General features: G+C 45.3%; 1 protein-coding gene across 1 annotated transcript in view; it reads left to right on the top strand.

Moving 5' to 3' along the window:
• The window catches only part of COL6A6 (collagen type VI alpha 6 chain), an 858285-nt gene that overhangs the window by 378646 nt on the left and 461379 nt on the right, over positions 1 to 18260 (top strand). Inside the window, exon 4 of the mRNA XM_069646627.1 lies at positions 15338 to 15481. Within this exon, the coding sequence (XP_069502728.1) occupies positions 15338 to 15481 (144 nt within the window). The remainder of the gene's footprint in view (positions 1 to 15337; positions 15482 to 18260) is intronic.

Raw genomic sequence — 18260 nt, 5'->3', positions numbered from 1 at the left:
CAACATACACCATTCTCTTGCGCATAGTTTTTTTAACTCATTAGCAGCCCCACTCAATCCCACCGGAGTGTGGCACAGGAGTACAACATCATCCACGTTCGAAATCCAGCTCACATGAAAGCCGTCTATCGTAGGAGGAAAACCTCTAATCCTGGCCAATCGGCCTGGGAGGTCAGTTAGGTACGGGTTGAACAGCATAGAGGCCAGCACATGGCCTGGTTTCAGACCCTTAGTGGTGGCAATACGTTTCAAGCAGGTACCCATGCTGTCCAACCTGGCGTGAATGCTTGTATCTTCATGGAACTGCTTTACTATTCTTAGCAGCTCCATAGGGGCTCCCCATTTTTCAAGTTTTGCCCACAAAAGAGATATGTGCACAGTTTTTTACGCGGCTTTAAAGTATATAAACATCATATACAATGGAGGATGATTATTCTTACGAGCCTTAGTTATTAGTGTGCTTAATTAAAGGATATTATGGGAAGTGGCCATAAATCCAGTTTGCCAAGGACCTAAAATATAATTGTGCATTACCCAACGTGTCAATACAATAAAGGCGAACATCTTTCCAGGTACATCAGACATGGAAAATAGCCTGTAGTTGGCCGGATCAGTACGTTGATGTTTTCTGATAAATTGGTATTAGTTTGGCCTTTCTGCAGGACTTCTGGATATATCCCTTCTCACAAACATGCTTAAATAATATTATCTGAATCTTACACCAAATTTCTGGTTTGCTAACTAGTAACACATTGGCTAGGTCATCTGGTCCTGGCTCTCTCGATGTTTTCGATCTCTTAATGAGCATTAGAATATCCTCAGTGTCAAATTTCAAAGCGAACGCTGGGCCGGCAGTAGGCTCTTTCCTATGACCATGAAGGGGACTTCCACTGCATGCTTTCATCAGATGATCGACCCATGTCTCTGCATCGATGGATTGGTAATTATGCCTGCTTTTGTCCCCTTCATATTCCTATGGGTTTTCCAGATTCCCTTGGAGTCGCCCTTCCAGCATGAATTGCCACTGCAAATTTTTTATAGAAAGTCAACATCTTTTTACCCAATTAAATCATATACATTTTTTTCTCTTAATAAACAAGACTATTGCCCAGGCATCCAAGGGCCACTTCCTATTCCTAATCCTCCTGATATTACGTTTAAGAAGGGTCTTTGCCTTTCTTATCACTGGTTCATAAACACCCAAGTGCCTGACCCCGTTTCTATGCATGTATCTGTTCCCCGTAATGGCAATTTAAGATACATGATGCAAGTACCAACTAATTAGACCCCGAGCGGAGATATGCAAGTTATTGTGGATTTAATCTATCACATGTTCCATTATCACCGCATTCATTAGATTTTTGCTTGTCCAATTTATTCTATTCATCCTGGTGTTTATCTCTACATCCCTTATTTTCCTAAACCAAGTTAAATCCCACTCTGCAGTCAGTTTTAATCTCAACATGGCGTGATCACTGTATGTGCTATGTCCTACATTCATATGTCAGATATTATTTCTGTCTTCACTACTGATAAGAAAATAATCTAATATAGCCTCCTTCCTGCCAACCTTCCAGGTATTATTACCTCTTGTTCTACCATTTACAATATACAATCTCCAGTCTATTACGAATCGCACCCACAGTTTACCTGTGCATTGGAGGTCATCTGTTCCATAATGCACACAGCCGCAACGTCTTCAGTTTCATCAATTTTTGGGTCGCGAAGCAGTGTGCATTAAGGTCACCCCCAATTAATATCAGCATACCCCCATTTTCCTGTTTCCATCCCACAATTACTTCACCAAGGGTACAGTGGATGCTACCTGTGATATTACCCCATGGAGGTTTGTATACATTAATCACTAGCATCTTTTTCACCCCTCCCAATAATGGATGAGTAACCTCTACTGCTAAAATATTATATTCGTTGGCCGGAATTTCTATTTTTTTCGCCTCCAGATCTGTAATGATTCCTAACAATAGACTTCTCGTTGGCCTCCCAACCAAGCCCCTATTTGCCAATGCTTGAAAAAAACATGTATCCATCAATTTCAATCGGATGATTCACCAGGTGGTGGTGATCTTCAAGTGCCCCCCCCCCCCACCACCAAGTTCCCTTCTCTTCTTGTAACACAGGGCTTTTTCACAAAAGTACTTTTCTCAACTTTATTACATGTTTTCGAATCTAGTTGCCTACGTTGCACACTCCTCTGTTTCGCTTCACCACTGGCCACTATAGGCAAATTCAAGATTTCAACATCATACCTCATCTTCAATAATCGCTGGTGGTGGAGTCTTACGAAGTGAACTGTTTCAGACGCATGACAATAGACCATCGAGGTAGGGATTTTAGTAGCCTCATGAAGTTCAACATAGTCTACGCACTTTATAATAACACTCGGAGCTGAGGTAACGCACTAAACAATTGTAATATGGCTTCCTTATTTGACCATGCATCGTCCCGATTAGGAAATAGATTACCGTTTGTGAACGTTTTGCTCAGCCCCGCTCCAAAATTGGCCATTACACTACTAGACTTATTAACAAAAGGAGATTTCTCACCGAAAGGCTCTACTGCCACAGCAGCGATTACTGCTTTCGCTAACCATTGACCTTGCTGGCTCTCTTTGGTTTCCTTTTGGCTCTCTTCCTAGCCTTTTTAGAGTCACCCATTAGACAGCCCCCGGACGTTTGTGGAGCTATGGTTGCCATTGGAAGAGTTTTTCATTTGACTCCATTTCTTTTATTTTAACGCAGCTAACCTTTTTAGGTGCCATCCCTCCTTTTGTGACAAATAAATACTACCTGAGCCATCATCGATGTTTTGCAGTGCTTCCTGCGCTTGGGTAGTCACTTTGTTTCCCTCTAAATTGCTATCAATCAAATTACCAGATCCTTCAGCCCTCTAAAATTAGATCCACTCCGACCGGAATCAATGATGTTACATCTTTCACCAAACCTGGTAGTCTCTCTGCTTTTAATTATCCTCGTGTGCTCTCTATTGTTAAAATAGTCGCTTGGGAGCATATATTTTCATGTATCCTATTGCTGAGTTTTAGCAGGATTTTGATGGCGAATTGTAACTTTTCCAATTTAGTATTGTATAAGGCCGATTGGTTAGAACACTCAGAGCTGAGATCCTCATTCGACCTATCTGCGTAAAGCACAAGAGAAGCAGACACACGATTACCAGTTGACTCAATTTCATAAGGAAGAATATCATGGTCAATAGTCTCCTGCACTATTGACCGCCCCCAGCCGTCCCTGAGAGGGATTATTTCTTTCTTTCTGGAGAGAGTTAGATAATTCCAATAAGGAATTATTATCAGTCATAGTAGACAGTGATCTGTGTACGTCATTTCATTCTGCATTCACACCCTGGGGTTGCTCTGTCAATCTACTATTGGATTCAGCGTTAAAAAAAATCGTGATTTTACCTCTGTGTTTTCCTTCTGAGGTGTGAGCTTTATCTTTAGCTGTAAGTACTTGTCTTACACCCTGAGACTCCGGTTTTTGAACCGCACTAAATGGAACCTTAGCTTTATTCTTGGGGCGCAAGTTATTAGTGCCCAACTTGGCCTTTTTATGAGGCTGCATTGTAATGGATAAAGCCGGTTATATCACGTCTGCACTTACTTTTTGAAATCTGACCTCTCGGATCTTCAAGTCAAGGCTGCATCCACGGTCCTAATGGACTGCCAGACTGCTTCGCACTTCCAACACACTTCTCAAACTCGTGCACACAAATGTGCATCGCTCGCCTTTTTATGATACCAGGCAGGAAGGCTATAGATAGCAGATTAGAGTGGCCAAAGTAGCTGATGACAGAAAGTTCCACATATCTCCTCAATAAGTCGTACGACTGCCAGACTGCTTCACACTTCCAACACATTTCTCAAACGCACGCAATATGGGGCAATTTGTAGAGTGGCCACAGCCAAAGGCCTTTGGCACAGGGCATGGCCGAAGGCAATGGCTAGTGTGACCAGAAGAAAGCTATTGTGGCAACATGTAAAGGGGACCCAACCGAAGTTTAGAAAGACGCATAACAGCTAACACAACCATGATTCTTCTGCACAACCTTATGTGTTTTTCCACCCTGAAGTTGATTGTCCACTCACTAATCCCCCTTTTCTGTCAGTTCTTGGCTGTCTTGACTCTCGGCTTGCTGTGTGTTTCGATGCAGGGGCTCAAGGATAAGAATATTCCTCACACTTCCTCCATGAGGAAGGCTGGCACCACCTCGAAGGGTCCTTCAACACTGTGAGGTCCTGGGCTGAAGTGTGGCTGGAACAGATGCAGGTTTTAATCCAGCAGCAGGTCATCCCCAATCTGCCATGGTGATGGTAAGGGAGCAAAGTGTGCCTCTGCTTCGGACACTAATTCTTCACCCATGGCTTTGGAGAGTCACTTCTCGCAACAGAGGTCCAATGAATACTTCCGCAGGTGTTTGTTCAAGAGTGAACTGCAAGAAGGGATGAGAGACCCTCTCTTTTGAAGGAAAAAGTCCATAGGTGATTGGACAGCAGCAAGCATGATTTTAGGAGTCAGATCCCTGCTCCAAAGTGCTTTGTGCTAAGAGGAAGTGAAGGGGAGAGGGGTACAGAAAGAAACAAGATGGCGCAATCGTCCTCCAACTAGGCTGAGCTCCCTCTATCTACACTATCCCAGGCCTCTTCCCTTGACAATAGCATTGAAGGCCTTTTTGGAATGCAACACCCCGGTGTGATTCATGTTCCCAAGACAGCTTCCTGATGAGTGGCTGCCTCAATCAAGAGGTGTTACCCCACCTCACAATGGACCAAAGAGAAGCAACCCCGAAGGCTACAGTTCTGCTGGGAACAACAGAGACAACCTGTATTGGGGAATACACACAGCCTGTCTACTGCTGTGTTAGACCCACAGTGTCGACACATGTATCATATCAATCTGATGTGGCTTCCTATAGTTATAAGAATTACTATCCATCATACCCTAATCCGTGGCTTTATGTTTGAAGGTTAATCTACCACGAGAATAGTAATTCCTCATGACTATGTGCTGAATTGACTTGGCTGTCTCACCAGCTGTCAAATTAGCACCTTTGTCCTCTGAACTTGCTCTGTGCCACTGGAGAGCAGGCTCTGCAGATCAGGATACTAAATCAGCAGGGCACATGTGTACTCTATGCTTTTGGCATGGAGTTTATGAAAAGGGTAGCAGATCACCCTTCATGAGAGAGATTTATCTGCATTATTTTATTAATTAATAAAAATAAAAAAACAGGGCCCAGAACCTAGATGACATTTCCACACAAAAGCCCAGTGCAGATACCATGTTCCACCTTCAGCTGCTTGGGCCAAAACCCAACGGTCCAATGGGGATCTAGTCCCATGCCAGTTGCAAAGCACAACAGCCACTGGAAGTCACTGTGCAGCTAAGCTTCAATCATATAAGCAGGTGGATTAGTTATTATTATTGGTCAATGACAGAGTACAATGTCTTTCATAGGAGGGTATGCCAGCTCAAAAATATTGGGCAAATAGAAGCAGGTAATTTATCACAGGATAAGACATGCAGTATGCGTGCAGAAAAACACATAGATGCCCGGCTGTGTTTTGAAACGTTTTGTAGAGGTAAAGTAGAGACAGGAACAAATAATGGCAATATTGTAACTGTAAGAAGACACTCATGGTGACTTTGCTGAAATATTGCCAGTATTAGCCTCGGTGGGAACACACCTGTTATATCTTTGGCCAAATATTGCTAACATTTTCCCCTATCAGCCAACACCTTTGATGGTTTTGACCGAATATCACCAGCATCTGCACCTGTAAGGATACACATGTGAAAGCTTCATCTGCACCTGTAAGGATACACATGTGATAGCTTGATCCTATATATCACCAGCATCTGCACTTGTAAGGATAAACATGTGATAGCTTGATCCTATATATCGCCAGCATCTGCACCTGTAAGGATACAAATGTGATAACTTGATCCTATATATCACCAGCATCTGCACCTGTAAGGATACACATGTGATAGCTTGATCCTATATATCACCAGCATCTGCACCTGTAAGTATACAAACGTGATAGCTTGATCCTATATATCACCAGCATCTGCACCTGTAAGGATACACATGTGATAGATTGATCCTATATATCACCAGCATCTGCACCTGTAAGGATACACATGTGATAGCTTGATCCTATATATCACCAGCATCTGCACCTGTAAGGATACAAACGTGATAGCTTGATCCTATATATCACCAGAATCTGCACTTGTAAGGATACAAACGTGATAGCTTGATCCTATATATCACCAGAATCTGCACTTGTAAGGATACACATGTGATAGATTGATCCTATATATCACCAGCATCTGCACCTGTAAGGATACACACGTGATAGCTTGATCCTATATATCACCAGCATCTGCACCTGTAAGGATACAAATGTGATAGCTTGATCCTATATATCACCAGAATCTGCACTTGTAAGGATAAAAACGTGATAGCTTGATCCTATATATCACCAGAATCTGCACTTGTAAGGATCGAAATGTCATAGCTTGATCCTATATTTCACCAGCATCTGCACCTGTAAGGATACAAACGTGATAGCTTGAACCTATATATCACCAGAATCTGCACTTGTAAGGATACAAACGTGATAGCTTGATCCTATATATCACCAGCATCTACACCTGTAAGGATACACATGTGATAGCTTGATCGTATATATCACCAGCATCTGCACCTGTAAGGATACAAACGTGATAGCTTTGTCCTATATATCACCAGAATATGCACTTGTAAGGATACAAATGTGATAGCTTGATCCTATATATCACTAGAATCTGCACTTGTAAGGATAGAAATGTGATAGCTTGATCCTATATATTACCAGCATCTGCACCTGTAAGGATACAAACGTGATAGCTTGATCCTATATATCACCAGCATCTGCACCTGTAAGGATACACATGTGATGGCTTGATCCTATATATCACCAGCATCTGCACCTGTAAGGATACAAACGTGATAGCTTGATCCTATATATCACCAGAATCTGCACTTGTAAGGATACAAATGTGATAGCTTGATCCTATATATCACCAGAATCTGCACTTGTAAGGATACAAACGTGATAGCTTGATCCTATATATCACCAGCATCTGCACCTGTAAGGATACACATGTGAGAGATAGCTTGATCCTATATATCACCAGCATCTGCACCTGTAAGGATACAAACGTGATAGCTTGATCCTATATATCACCAGCATCTGCACTTGTAAGGATACAAACGTGATAGCTTGATCCTATATATCACCAGAATCTGCACTTGTAAGGATACAACCGTGATAGCTTGATCCTATAAATCACCAGCATCTGCACCTGTAAGGATACAAATGTGATAGCTTGATCCTATATATCACCAGCATCTGCCCTTGTAAAGGATACACATGTGATAGCTTGATCCTATATATCACCAGCATCTGCACCTGTAAGGATACACATGTGATAGCTTGATCCTATATATCACCATCATCTGCACCTGTAAGGATACACATGTGATAGCTTGATCCTATATATCACCAGCATCTGCACCTGTAAGGATACACATGTGATAGCTTCATCTGCACCTGTAAGGATACAAATGTGATAGCTTGATCCTATATATCACCAGCATCTGCACCTGTAAGGATACAAACGTGATAGCTTGATCCTATATATCACCAGCATCTGCACCTGTAAGGATACACATGTGATAGCTTCATCTGCACCTGTAAGGATACAAATGTGATAGCTTGATCCTATATATCACCAGCATCTGCACCTGTAAGGATACAAACGTGATAGCTTGGTCCTATATATCGCCAGCATCTGCACTTGTAAGGATACACATGTGATAGCTTGATCCTATATATCGCCAGCATCTGCACCTGTAAGGATACACATGTGATAGCTTGATCCTATATATCGCAGCATCTGCACCTGTAAGGATACACATGTGACCGATTGATCCTATATATCACCAGCATCTGCACCTGTAAGGATACAAACGTGATAGCTTGATCCTATATATCACCAGCATCTGCACCTGTAAGGATACACAGGTGATAGCTTCATCTGCACCTGTAAGGATACACGTGTGATAGCTTCATCCTATATATCACCAGCATCTGCACCTGTAAGGATACAAACGTGATAGCTTGATCCTATATATCACCAGCAGCTGCACTTGTAAGGATAAACATGTGATAGCTTGATCCTATATATCGCCAGCAACTGCACCTGTAAGGATACACATCTGATAGCTTGATCCTATATATCCCCAGCATCTGCACCTGTAAGGATACAAACGTGATAGCTTGATCCTATATATCACCAGCATCTGCACCTGTAAGGATACACATGTGATAGATTGATCCTATATATCACCAGCATCTGCACCTGTAAGGATACACATGTGATAGCTTGATCCTATATATCACCAGCATCTGCACTTGTAAGGATACACATGTGATAGCTTGATCCTATATATCGCCAGCATCTGCACCTGTAAGGATACACATCTGATAGCTTGATCCTATATATCCCCAGCATCTGCACCTGTAAGGATACAAACGTGATAGCTTAATCCTATATATTACCAGCATTTGCCCTTGCAAGGCTACATATGTTATGGCATTTCCCCACAATGCCAGCATTTCCCCCAGTAAGAACACAACAATGATGGATTACCCCCATAATTCGAGCATTTGCACAATTAAAGACACACGTTTCATAATTTTGCAATAAAATGCCAGCATTCGCCCCCCTTTACGGCCACACCTGTGATGGCTTCACCCCAACAGGCTAGCCTTGGTCCCTCTCAGTATACATCTGTGGTGACGCTACCCTACCAACCTAGCATGTGTCTTGTAAAACATATATGCTATGGATTTTCCCCAAGATGTTAGCATTTGCCCTTAGACCAATATGCAGCCTAGACATGCCTACATTAAGCATAGACACAGTTGAAGGACTTCTGTTTAACCTGTTTAACCCAGAACTGAAGTCTTTCGTCTATATTTGTGATTTATGCAATACTGTGCAAACCATAATGTGCACATGTTTTTCAGTGTTAACATTTCTTTACTGGTATATGGACTTCATTAAATCACTCAAATATGGTAATATCTTGGTAGTAGATGATATCACCGCCTCAGAATGTGCTGTAATCTGACATACAGTACTTAAGTAACGTTCCTGTACATAGTAAATACCTCTGCATGCGTGCAGATGTGTGCAACTAAGAATTTGCAGAGTATTACATTAAGCATAGACAAAGTAGAAATACGTTTTTCCTATGCAATGAACTGAAGTGTTTTTTCTGTGTCTGCTTAACATAATAGTCTGCAAACATTTACTCCCCACTCTCATCCCATCACCTCAGTGCCACTTAACGCATGTCCAGGCCACACATCAGCTCCTGTCTATCTCCTAACAAATAGGATCCCGCCACCTATCGTATTCCCAATGGGAGCTGTGATTTTCCCATTGAATCCAATGGCTGGCATGTTTTCCACATCCATGATATGATATGATATGATATGATATGATATGATATGATATGATATGATGTGGCATTTATAACGTGCCTATACACAAGTGTTTCAAGGCGCGACGTGGCAAGGGAGGCGGAACAGATGGAAGACAGACAACGGTCATACTAGGCCAGGTGTCATTCAGATCGTGCAAGTTCAGGGGAAGGGGGAAAGGGGGAAATTGCAGGGGGAAAGGGAAGGGGACACTGCAGTGCATGGGAAGAATAAATAACAAAGTACAATGGTAAAGTATGGCCAGCAGGTGGCAAGTGTAAGGGTAAATGGTAAGTGCAGGCATCAGGTGTCAAGTGCTGGTAGTGGGGCTGTAGGGATACAGAAAACAGTCCCAAGTGCGAGGGTTGCCAGCAAGACAGTGCAGGAGTGCGACTGGTGGCGGAGGGGACCTGGGCCCGAGGTCAGAGGGTGGCCAAGTAAACCAGTGAAGTTTCAGGGGGCAGGGAGTCTGTTCCAGAGGGAGGCCCCAGCCAAAGAAAGAGATCTACCACCAACACGTTGCTTGTAGAAGCGACTGACCCTGAGGGAGTTGGAGGCGGATGAGCGAAGAGCTCGCAAAGGAAGATATTTAGGAAGAGAGAGTTGAAGGTATTGAGGCCTCATGCCCCAGAAGGCCTTGTGGACAATGCAGAGGGTTTTGAACTTAATCCTTGCAGCCACTGGGAGCCAGTGTAGAGATTTCAGTCCTGAAGAGATACGATTCCTGGGCTTGAGGCCAAGAACAAGTCCAGTTCTTGGCCTCAAGCCCAGGAGGTCGCAGTCCGGTTCTGGATGAGTTGAAGAGGACAGAGAGTAGAAACAGGCAGATTTGGAAAGAGGCTGTTGCAATAGTCCATCCTAGAAAGAAGCAGAGTTCTGGAGACAGTGTGCTTCTGGGGGAAGTTGAGGAAAGGAAGAATACCTCTGAGGAGATGCAGCTGGTAATGTGACTTCTTAGAGACATCGGCGATGAGAGGAGAGAAGGAGAGTGTGGAGTCGAAGATGACCCCGAGGTTTTTTGCCTCACAGGTGGGAGCAGGGAGAGGGCCAAGAGAGGCCGGCCAGAGAGTGACAGGAAAGGAGGGTGTGGGTGTGCCGATGAGGAGAATCTCGGTCTTCGTGGCATTAAGGCAGAGATCATTGGCGGCACACCACTCCTGATGGCGGTCAGACAGTCAGAGATGAGAGAGGGAAAAGAGGTGGCTGAGGATAGCCTGTCATCCGCATAGCAGTGGAAGTTGGGGCAGAGTGCGGCAATGCGGTGGGCAAGAAATGCCAGGTATTGGTTGAACAGCCAGCGAGAGAGGTTAGAACCCTGGGGAACACCACAGGTAGAGATAGAGATGGGGAGATGAAGGACCTGAGTTGAACCTGGGAGGGTCGAGCGGAGAGAAAAGAAGTCAGCCATGCCAGGGCCTGACCGGTGATCCCCAGGTTGTCACTGAGACGGTTGAGCAGGGTGGCATGGTTGACCGTGTCGAAGGCAGAGAGATCAAGTAAGATGAGGACACAGGGGGTATTGGAGTCAAGGTTGGAGAGCAGTTCTTCACAGATGTTCACGCGAGCAGTTTCTGTGCTTCTGGCAGCTCTGAAGAAGAACCAACGGATTCAGTGTGAGCATTAAGATGGGAGATGGCCAGTTTTCCAGAGGTTTGTCCAGGAAAGGAGTGATAGAGATTGGGCGATAGTTAGCCGGGCAGGAAGGGTCGGCAGAGGGTTTCTTAAGAAGAGGGTGCACGAGGGGGTGATTCAGGGGGGAGAGGAAGACTCGAGTGGTGAAGGAGTGGTTGCAGAAATCAGCTAGGGCAGGAGCCAGGGAGTCAATGTGGTCCTTGATGGTTTTGAAGGAACAGGGAAGAACCTGTTTTAACAAGACTTTCATAGATCGGACTTGTTTAGAAACCTCATCTGGGGATAACAGGGGAAAGGCAAAGAAGGAGGGAGGAAAGGTGACCGAAGAGGGGCAAGAGGAAGAGCAGAGAGTAGAGGGAGAAGGAGACAAGGAAGAGAGAAAGGACCTGATGTCCTGAGTTTTAGAGATGACATGAGAAGCCAGTGCTGTGCAGAGGGCCTGGGAAGGGGCAGGAGAGGTAGAGACTGTGGCAGGATTGGCCAGCTCCTTGCAGATTTTAAAGATTTCAGCCGAGTTGTTGGATTCCACAGAGATGCAGGCTTGGATGTGACCTCTCTTCTTGGTGTGAACAGAGAGCCGGTATTGCCTTTGGAGCAGGCGGCAGGCCAGTTTGTCAGAGGATGTACGTGAAGCACACCATTTCCTCTCAGCCACCCTGCATTTGCGTTTAAGGGTGACGAGGTCTCAGTCGTACCCAGAGTTGCACTTGGCTTTCGGCTTCAGGCAGATCTTCATGACAGGCGCAAGAACATTGAGAGTGTCAGATATAGCAGAGTAGAGCATGGAAAGGGCTGTGTCAGGGTGTGAGTCAGGCAAGGGGGCGGGGGGGAGAAAGTGGCGGCGAAAGCCTCAACTGACATGCGCTTCATTGGTCGTATGACCGAGAAGGTGGGTGGCATTGATGGAGTTGGCTTGGCCTGAGGGGTAGAGAGGTTGAGCTTGGAGGAAAGGAGAAAGTGATCACTCCAGGAGAGAGGAGTGGTGAAAGGGATAGTGGAAGGCTTGAGAAGATCAGAACATTCAAAGTGTGCCCTGCAGAGTGAGTCGGGCCAGAGGGGAGAATGGAGAGTGAGAGAGAGTCACAAAGGTCGCGAAAGAGTCCAGAGGAAGGGCAGGAATCATCCAGGTGGATGTTGAAGTCTCCAAGAAGGAGGAGTTGGGTGGTCGAGACCAGGAGGGAAGAGGAGAGGTCCGACCACTCAGAGAGTAAGTAGGAGATCTGACCAGGTGGCTGATAGATAGTAGCCACAGGAAGGGAATGGCTGGGAGAGAGAGAGAGCCTGCAGACGAGACATTTGAAAGAGGAGTAGGCCCGTGTAGGAATCCACTCAGGGAAGATCAGGGCTACACCCCTTCCGGAGTGGTTGGACCTGGGCACAGAGAGAATCTTGTAGCCATCAGGGAGGAGAGTGTCAAAGCTTGTGACAGAGCTGGCCGTTAACCATGTCTCGGTGAGACTGAGAACATTGAGGTCAAGTTCCTCCAGAAGGCGGCAGATGTCAGGAGTGTTTGACAGCTGAGCGAGAGTTAAGAGTGGCAATATGGAGAAGGTTGCCGTCCTTGAAAGACTTCCGGGGAGGGGTACAAATCAGAGGTACGCCCTGCGGAGGTGTAGAAGAAGCCTGAGGTGGGGGCAGAAAGGGAATGAGGAGAGGGCAAGGAAGCCGAGGAGGAGACAGCAGGGGAATGCAAGGAAGCCCTGGAGGGAAGAGAAGGAACAATAGGAAACGAAAGTAAATTGATGAGGCGTGGGACTCATCCATTGAAGAAGAGAGGGTTGTCCTGAGGGCCTTGGACCAAGACGGTGTCATTCACATAAATATTAATGATGATCTTGGAGGAGTGGAAGGGGGCCAGGAAGGCCTTCCACCGGGTGCCAACATTAATGGGAGAAGAAGAGAAACGAGAGAGCACAGAGACCATGTGTAGGGTCCATGGGTCTGGTGTGGGAACGACAAAGAGGATGTCAGTGAGGGTTTGCCTGGAGGAGGCACTGGTATAGGTGTCAGTGTTAGGGAGGCCTGGGTTGGAGACCAGGATGTCCTTTTTAAACTTCTTCCTACCAGATTTAGTGAGGAGAGCAGGATAGTCCATAGAGAAGCAGTTAGAGAAAATAGGAGAGACAGAGAGCACCATAGAGTAGGTGGTGAGGGAAGAGACGAGGAAGGGGGAGGAAAGGCGAGAACAATAGGGAAGGAGACAGGGCAGGGAGCAAGCAGACCAGACAGAGAGGCGACCCAAGATGGCCAATTGGACAACACGACAGTCACTCAGATTGAAGTACTATCCAATGCAATTTTAAAAAACAGGAGACAAAACACCTAGGTTTGAGAGTCCTAATAGAGGGGAAAAAGGCCTAGGTTCACAATGCTAATTTTACATACTTTCCAGTGCAATTTTTAAACAGGAGGCAAAACACAGGCCTAAGTTGAGTCTGAGTGTCTGCTAGGTGGACAGGGGTAACAGGGTAGGGTGCGGGTCACCCTAGGTGATGGCTGACCATTGGCGTCCCCTGCAGACACCAACTGTAACCGCCTCTGTTAGTGCCGCCCTTTTCCTAGGGGCCCTTAGCCACAGGGGCTGCCGGGCAGGGGTCTGCCCAGGGAGGGCACGATAAGAGGGCCCAACGGGCCAATGGGAGGTGCGGGCGGGATGGGCGGAGGGAGGAGGGGGACAGAGGGAGAGGGGATTAGAGGAGGAACAGAGGGAAACACAAACCATCACAACACGGAAGAGGGTCGGGGGAGGGTAGCACTTACCACACGGTCAAAGGGGACCGGCGTGCTAAACGGCTCGCAGGGGCCTGCAGAAAGGGCTCACTGCACGACGTAGGATGGAACGTCGCCTCGCCGGAGTCATCCATGGGAAGAAGGGAGTTTGGATCATAGCATAAGGCTCAGCAGCTTGGCTGTTGGTACCAAAAAAGTGCTCAGTCTATTGTGTTCTTTAGGAATGCATCTCTTTGATGGTCCTCCTTCAAAGACCGGGCTCTTAATAACCACACGTGCACAAACAAGAAAATAAGGTTTTCGGGGACATGCACATTTGAAACTTACAATCACTATAGCGCAAATGCACAATTCTTCATATCCATTCACATGTTCTTAGACATAAAAAAAAATCCCCCACATACTGTCCATTGTAAAACATTGAGCATTACAGATAATTACGGTATAGTCTTGGCAATTCCATAGATAAAGGTTGAAGCCCTCACCATGGCAGGCAGACAAAGCAGGTTCATCTATTTCACAACATCCCAAAAATTGAAACCAGCCTCCAGTCACCTAACTGGGGCATATATATTTAAAACACAGAGCCACTGGAACCCGAAGGCAAAAAGGTTGGCACCGTTTACAATCGGTATAGACTGTAGCTCAGCAAGGACTTGCGAGATGACAGAGTGTGTTTGTAATCGCAGCACATATGCTCACAGCACACTAAAAACTCATATCTTCCCACCCTCGTGCGAAACCCAAATTGGGCGCTTAAAGTAACACACATGGAGTACAGGATGACATGCAAGAACTCCCCGGCCTACTATACACCTTATAGACCGCCCTGCAGTTACATCATTCTGAAGGTTCACCCTATGGAAAACTTGCAAAAAGGTTACATATTTCTGCCCATATGTCAGAGTCTCTTACACGCTTTGAAGGTTACTGTGCATTTCCCCAAATATACACATTGCAGTGATGCACTCTGGGCCTGTAAACCCAGTGCCGAATCTAGGCTCTGTGCCGCAGGCTAGAAACCGCAAACTATGCCATTATCACTAGCCTGCCACACGTTCATACTTTCCAAAGAAATGTGAGCTGAGCCCCTCTATCCCTGACTGCTCTGGGTTCACACCGAAACACACACAAACCAATTTCAAAGGGCTAGCAAAAGAGGTCCTCGGATCCAATGTCTTGCAGTGAGTGAGCCTTAAAACCAGAGAGCCAGTCATTGAGTGAGTTGGGTTGCCATCAACTAGTCGGAAATTCAGTCAACTTGTGTAATTCTTCTAGGAGAGATCAAGAGGACGATGAGAATTAGAATCCTAAACCACGTGACTTTGTTCTTTTACATGTTGGCAAGATGTTGATTGTTTTCACTTCAGTAACAGTTGTTTCTTGTTTTCTTTTCAGAAAGCACTCCTGGTGCAATCACTCCTGGTGCCACCACTCCCGGTGCCACCACCTCTGATGCTGTCCCGGATCCAAGCACTACCGTTCCTGTCTTGCAGCCCACCACTTCCATAAGTACATTAGGAAACACCACCTATGTAAACGGTAAGGTTAACACATTCACTGAGCCCTGTTCTGTTTCGGCCACATTGAGCATCCAATGACTATTCAGGACAAAACATTTCGTCAAATCTGTCTCAGCATGCTAAGAATTTTAACAATGCTACATATTTTAAATTTTGCACCGTAGGCTATGGAGCTCAAGTTCCAAAAATAACTATCCTACAGTATTGCCCAATATCATCCAAGCCGACCACTCAGACCCGAGGGGGAAAAAAAGCATACCCGTAAAGTACAGAAACATACCCCACATCTTTTCTGCTGCCCAATCTCTGGAACAGCCTGTCAACACACCCCTCATCTGAAAAGAACTCTGCTAAATCCAGGAAATAAACTAAGATTTCCGGAAGCATTCCCAGGACCTGCTAAATCCAGGAAATAAGCTAAGACTTCCGGAAGCATTCCAGGACCTGCTAAATCCAGGAAATTAGCTAAGACTTCCGGAAGCATTCCCAGGACCTGCTAAATCCAGAAAATAAGCTACGACTTCCGGAAGCATTCCCAGGACCTGCTAAATCCAGGAAATAAGCTAAGACTTCCGGAAGCATTCCCAGGACCTGCTAAATCCAGGAAATAAGCTAAGACTTCTGGAAGCATACCCATGACCTGCTAAATCCAGGAAGTAAGCTAAATTGTAATTGTAATTGTAATGGGTCATTTATAACCCGCTTACTACCCAGAGGTTTCTAAGTGCGCACACGAGAATCGAACTTGTGTTGCTCAGCGTCGTCTTGCTTCCAAGACGAGCCTGCTCCCGATATCTAAGACTTCTGAAAGTATTCCCAGGACCTTATTGACTACTTGGAGTCCAGCCTCTAACCCTTCTCTTCATCACCCAAGCACTGGAAAGACATCCATTGAATACTGCACCCTGATGGTACATATGGCTTTGTCATCCTCATCCATCTGGCCCTGGACATCCGTGGTTTCATTATTAAATGCCACAATCTACTGTATGGATAATACTGTGTTTGTCTAGCAACGAAGAAGGTATTACTTCTTGTGCTTGAACATTTACCACAGTACACCTGCCTTCCCTTATTACCTTGACACGTACAATCCTGCCCAGCCCCCCTTTACCTTCATTTCGCTCTCAAGTGGCTTGCTGGTATCTGGCACCTTACAAAACACCCACACATGAAAATAAATGGTCACAATCAAACCCTGTTTGTTGCACTAAGCATCTCTTTAAAGATCAATACACATTGCAGTCAAATGATATCTTAAAGTTTCGCCTGCATTCCCTCCGAGTGTGCAAGCATTGATGTGATCATTGTATGTGATGCAATACTACATACAATTTAATTCAGCATGCTGGACCTTTTACAGCACAATTTTGAGAAAAAACTGTTAGCAATGTTTACAAAAATGTGACAAATGACAATCCGTTCAGTAGGGTAACACATCAAAAAATCCAAAGGATGTTCGGTACAGGAGTGTTTTGCAACATTTTCAGGAGGGCAGTGCCCACAATATATCCCAGTATTGCTACATGCTGATGGCCTGCCAGACTTTGATGCAGTCCTAGATGTCCAGTACTTACCTGAAGCTCAACCCCTACAAGACTGAATTGTTACTGATGACCTACAGCGCCAAATACCTTGACATCCTGATCTGCCTCTACGCTATGAACCTCAAGGGCTTCACACCTCAGCTGTGCCATGTGCCTTTGGTTCTACATCAACAGACATCTCTCCTTCAAATACCACATAGGGAGAAAGACGCAAACAGCTTATTACAAGCTTTCTCTCCTGTGGAAAAAACCAAGTCCTTCCTCCCAGCAAAGAACTTCAAATCTGCTGTCCAAGTAAGAGTCCTTTGCCTCCTGGATGGTGGCAATGATGCTTTAATGGAAGGCCTTCTGGCGACCACTCTGGCACCCCTGAGATGTGTCCTATATGCTGCAGCAAAACTCATCAAATTCGACCACATCACTCCAGCACTCATCGAACTCCCCTGGCTCCTGCTGCAGGCATGTATCATCTTCAAATCCTGCTGCATCATCTATAAGGTTGCCACTCTCAAGTCCCCAACCTAACTCGAGGAGAAGCTCAGCAGCTCCTGAGTTCAACAATCCACCAGAAGCCAAAACTGTGCAGACTTGAGCTCTGTCAATGCAGGAAGGAAAGAACCAGAAAACAGGCCTTCTTTTTCTGTGCTTCCAGGCCCTGGAACCTCCTCCCTGTCAATGCCAGACTCGCCCCCTCACTTCTACATTTCATGAAGGATCTCAAGTGCCTGCTCTTCAAGAAATGGCTCCTCCTTAATAAGTAGGTCCACAAGCCCTTGACACACTCCTCCTAACCAAAAACTAGGCAATCTGAACTTCCCTATTCCTCACCTGGTTGCTTGTATATCCCTCGCTGCCTAATTGTCCACCCTCCCCGTTGATTGCACCCCCACTCCTCGTATTAATCCCTTTCAATCCTCTTCTCTATGTGTCCTTCCCCCCATGACTTGTAAAGCACTCCCCGATGCTAGGTACAGGCTAAATAAATAATAATTATAATAATGTTTCTTTACACCCACATTTATATGTCATACGGTTTTTAGGAATGGCTCTGATCGTGTTCCTTTGATTTGAGAATTCAGTTGCAGTCCTAATGTTGATAAAGATTTTAGTGGGACGATGGAACTTCATTTGAACAGTGAAAAACATGTTGTCATGCATTTTCTTTGGAACAAAGAGTATTGATATGAGGAACTTTGGATCTCTAACTGTGAGACGGGATCCTTTTAGAAGGATTACTTATGGGAAAATTCC

This window comes from Ambystoma mexicanum, chromosome 2q (assembly GCF_040938575.1).
Source record: "Ambystoma mexicanum isolate Mex_15411 chromosome 2q, UKY_AmexF1_1, whole genome shotgun sequence".
Taxonomy (NCBI): domain Eukaryota; kingdom Metazoa; phylum Chordata; class Amphibia; order Caudata; family Ambystomatidae; genus Ambystoma; species Ambystoma mexicanum.
This window is presented reverse-complemented; position numbering and strand designations above follow the sequence as displayed.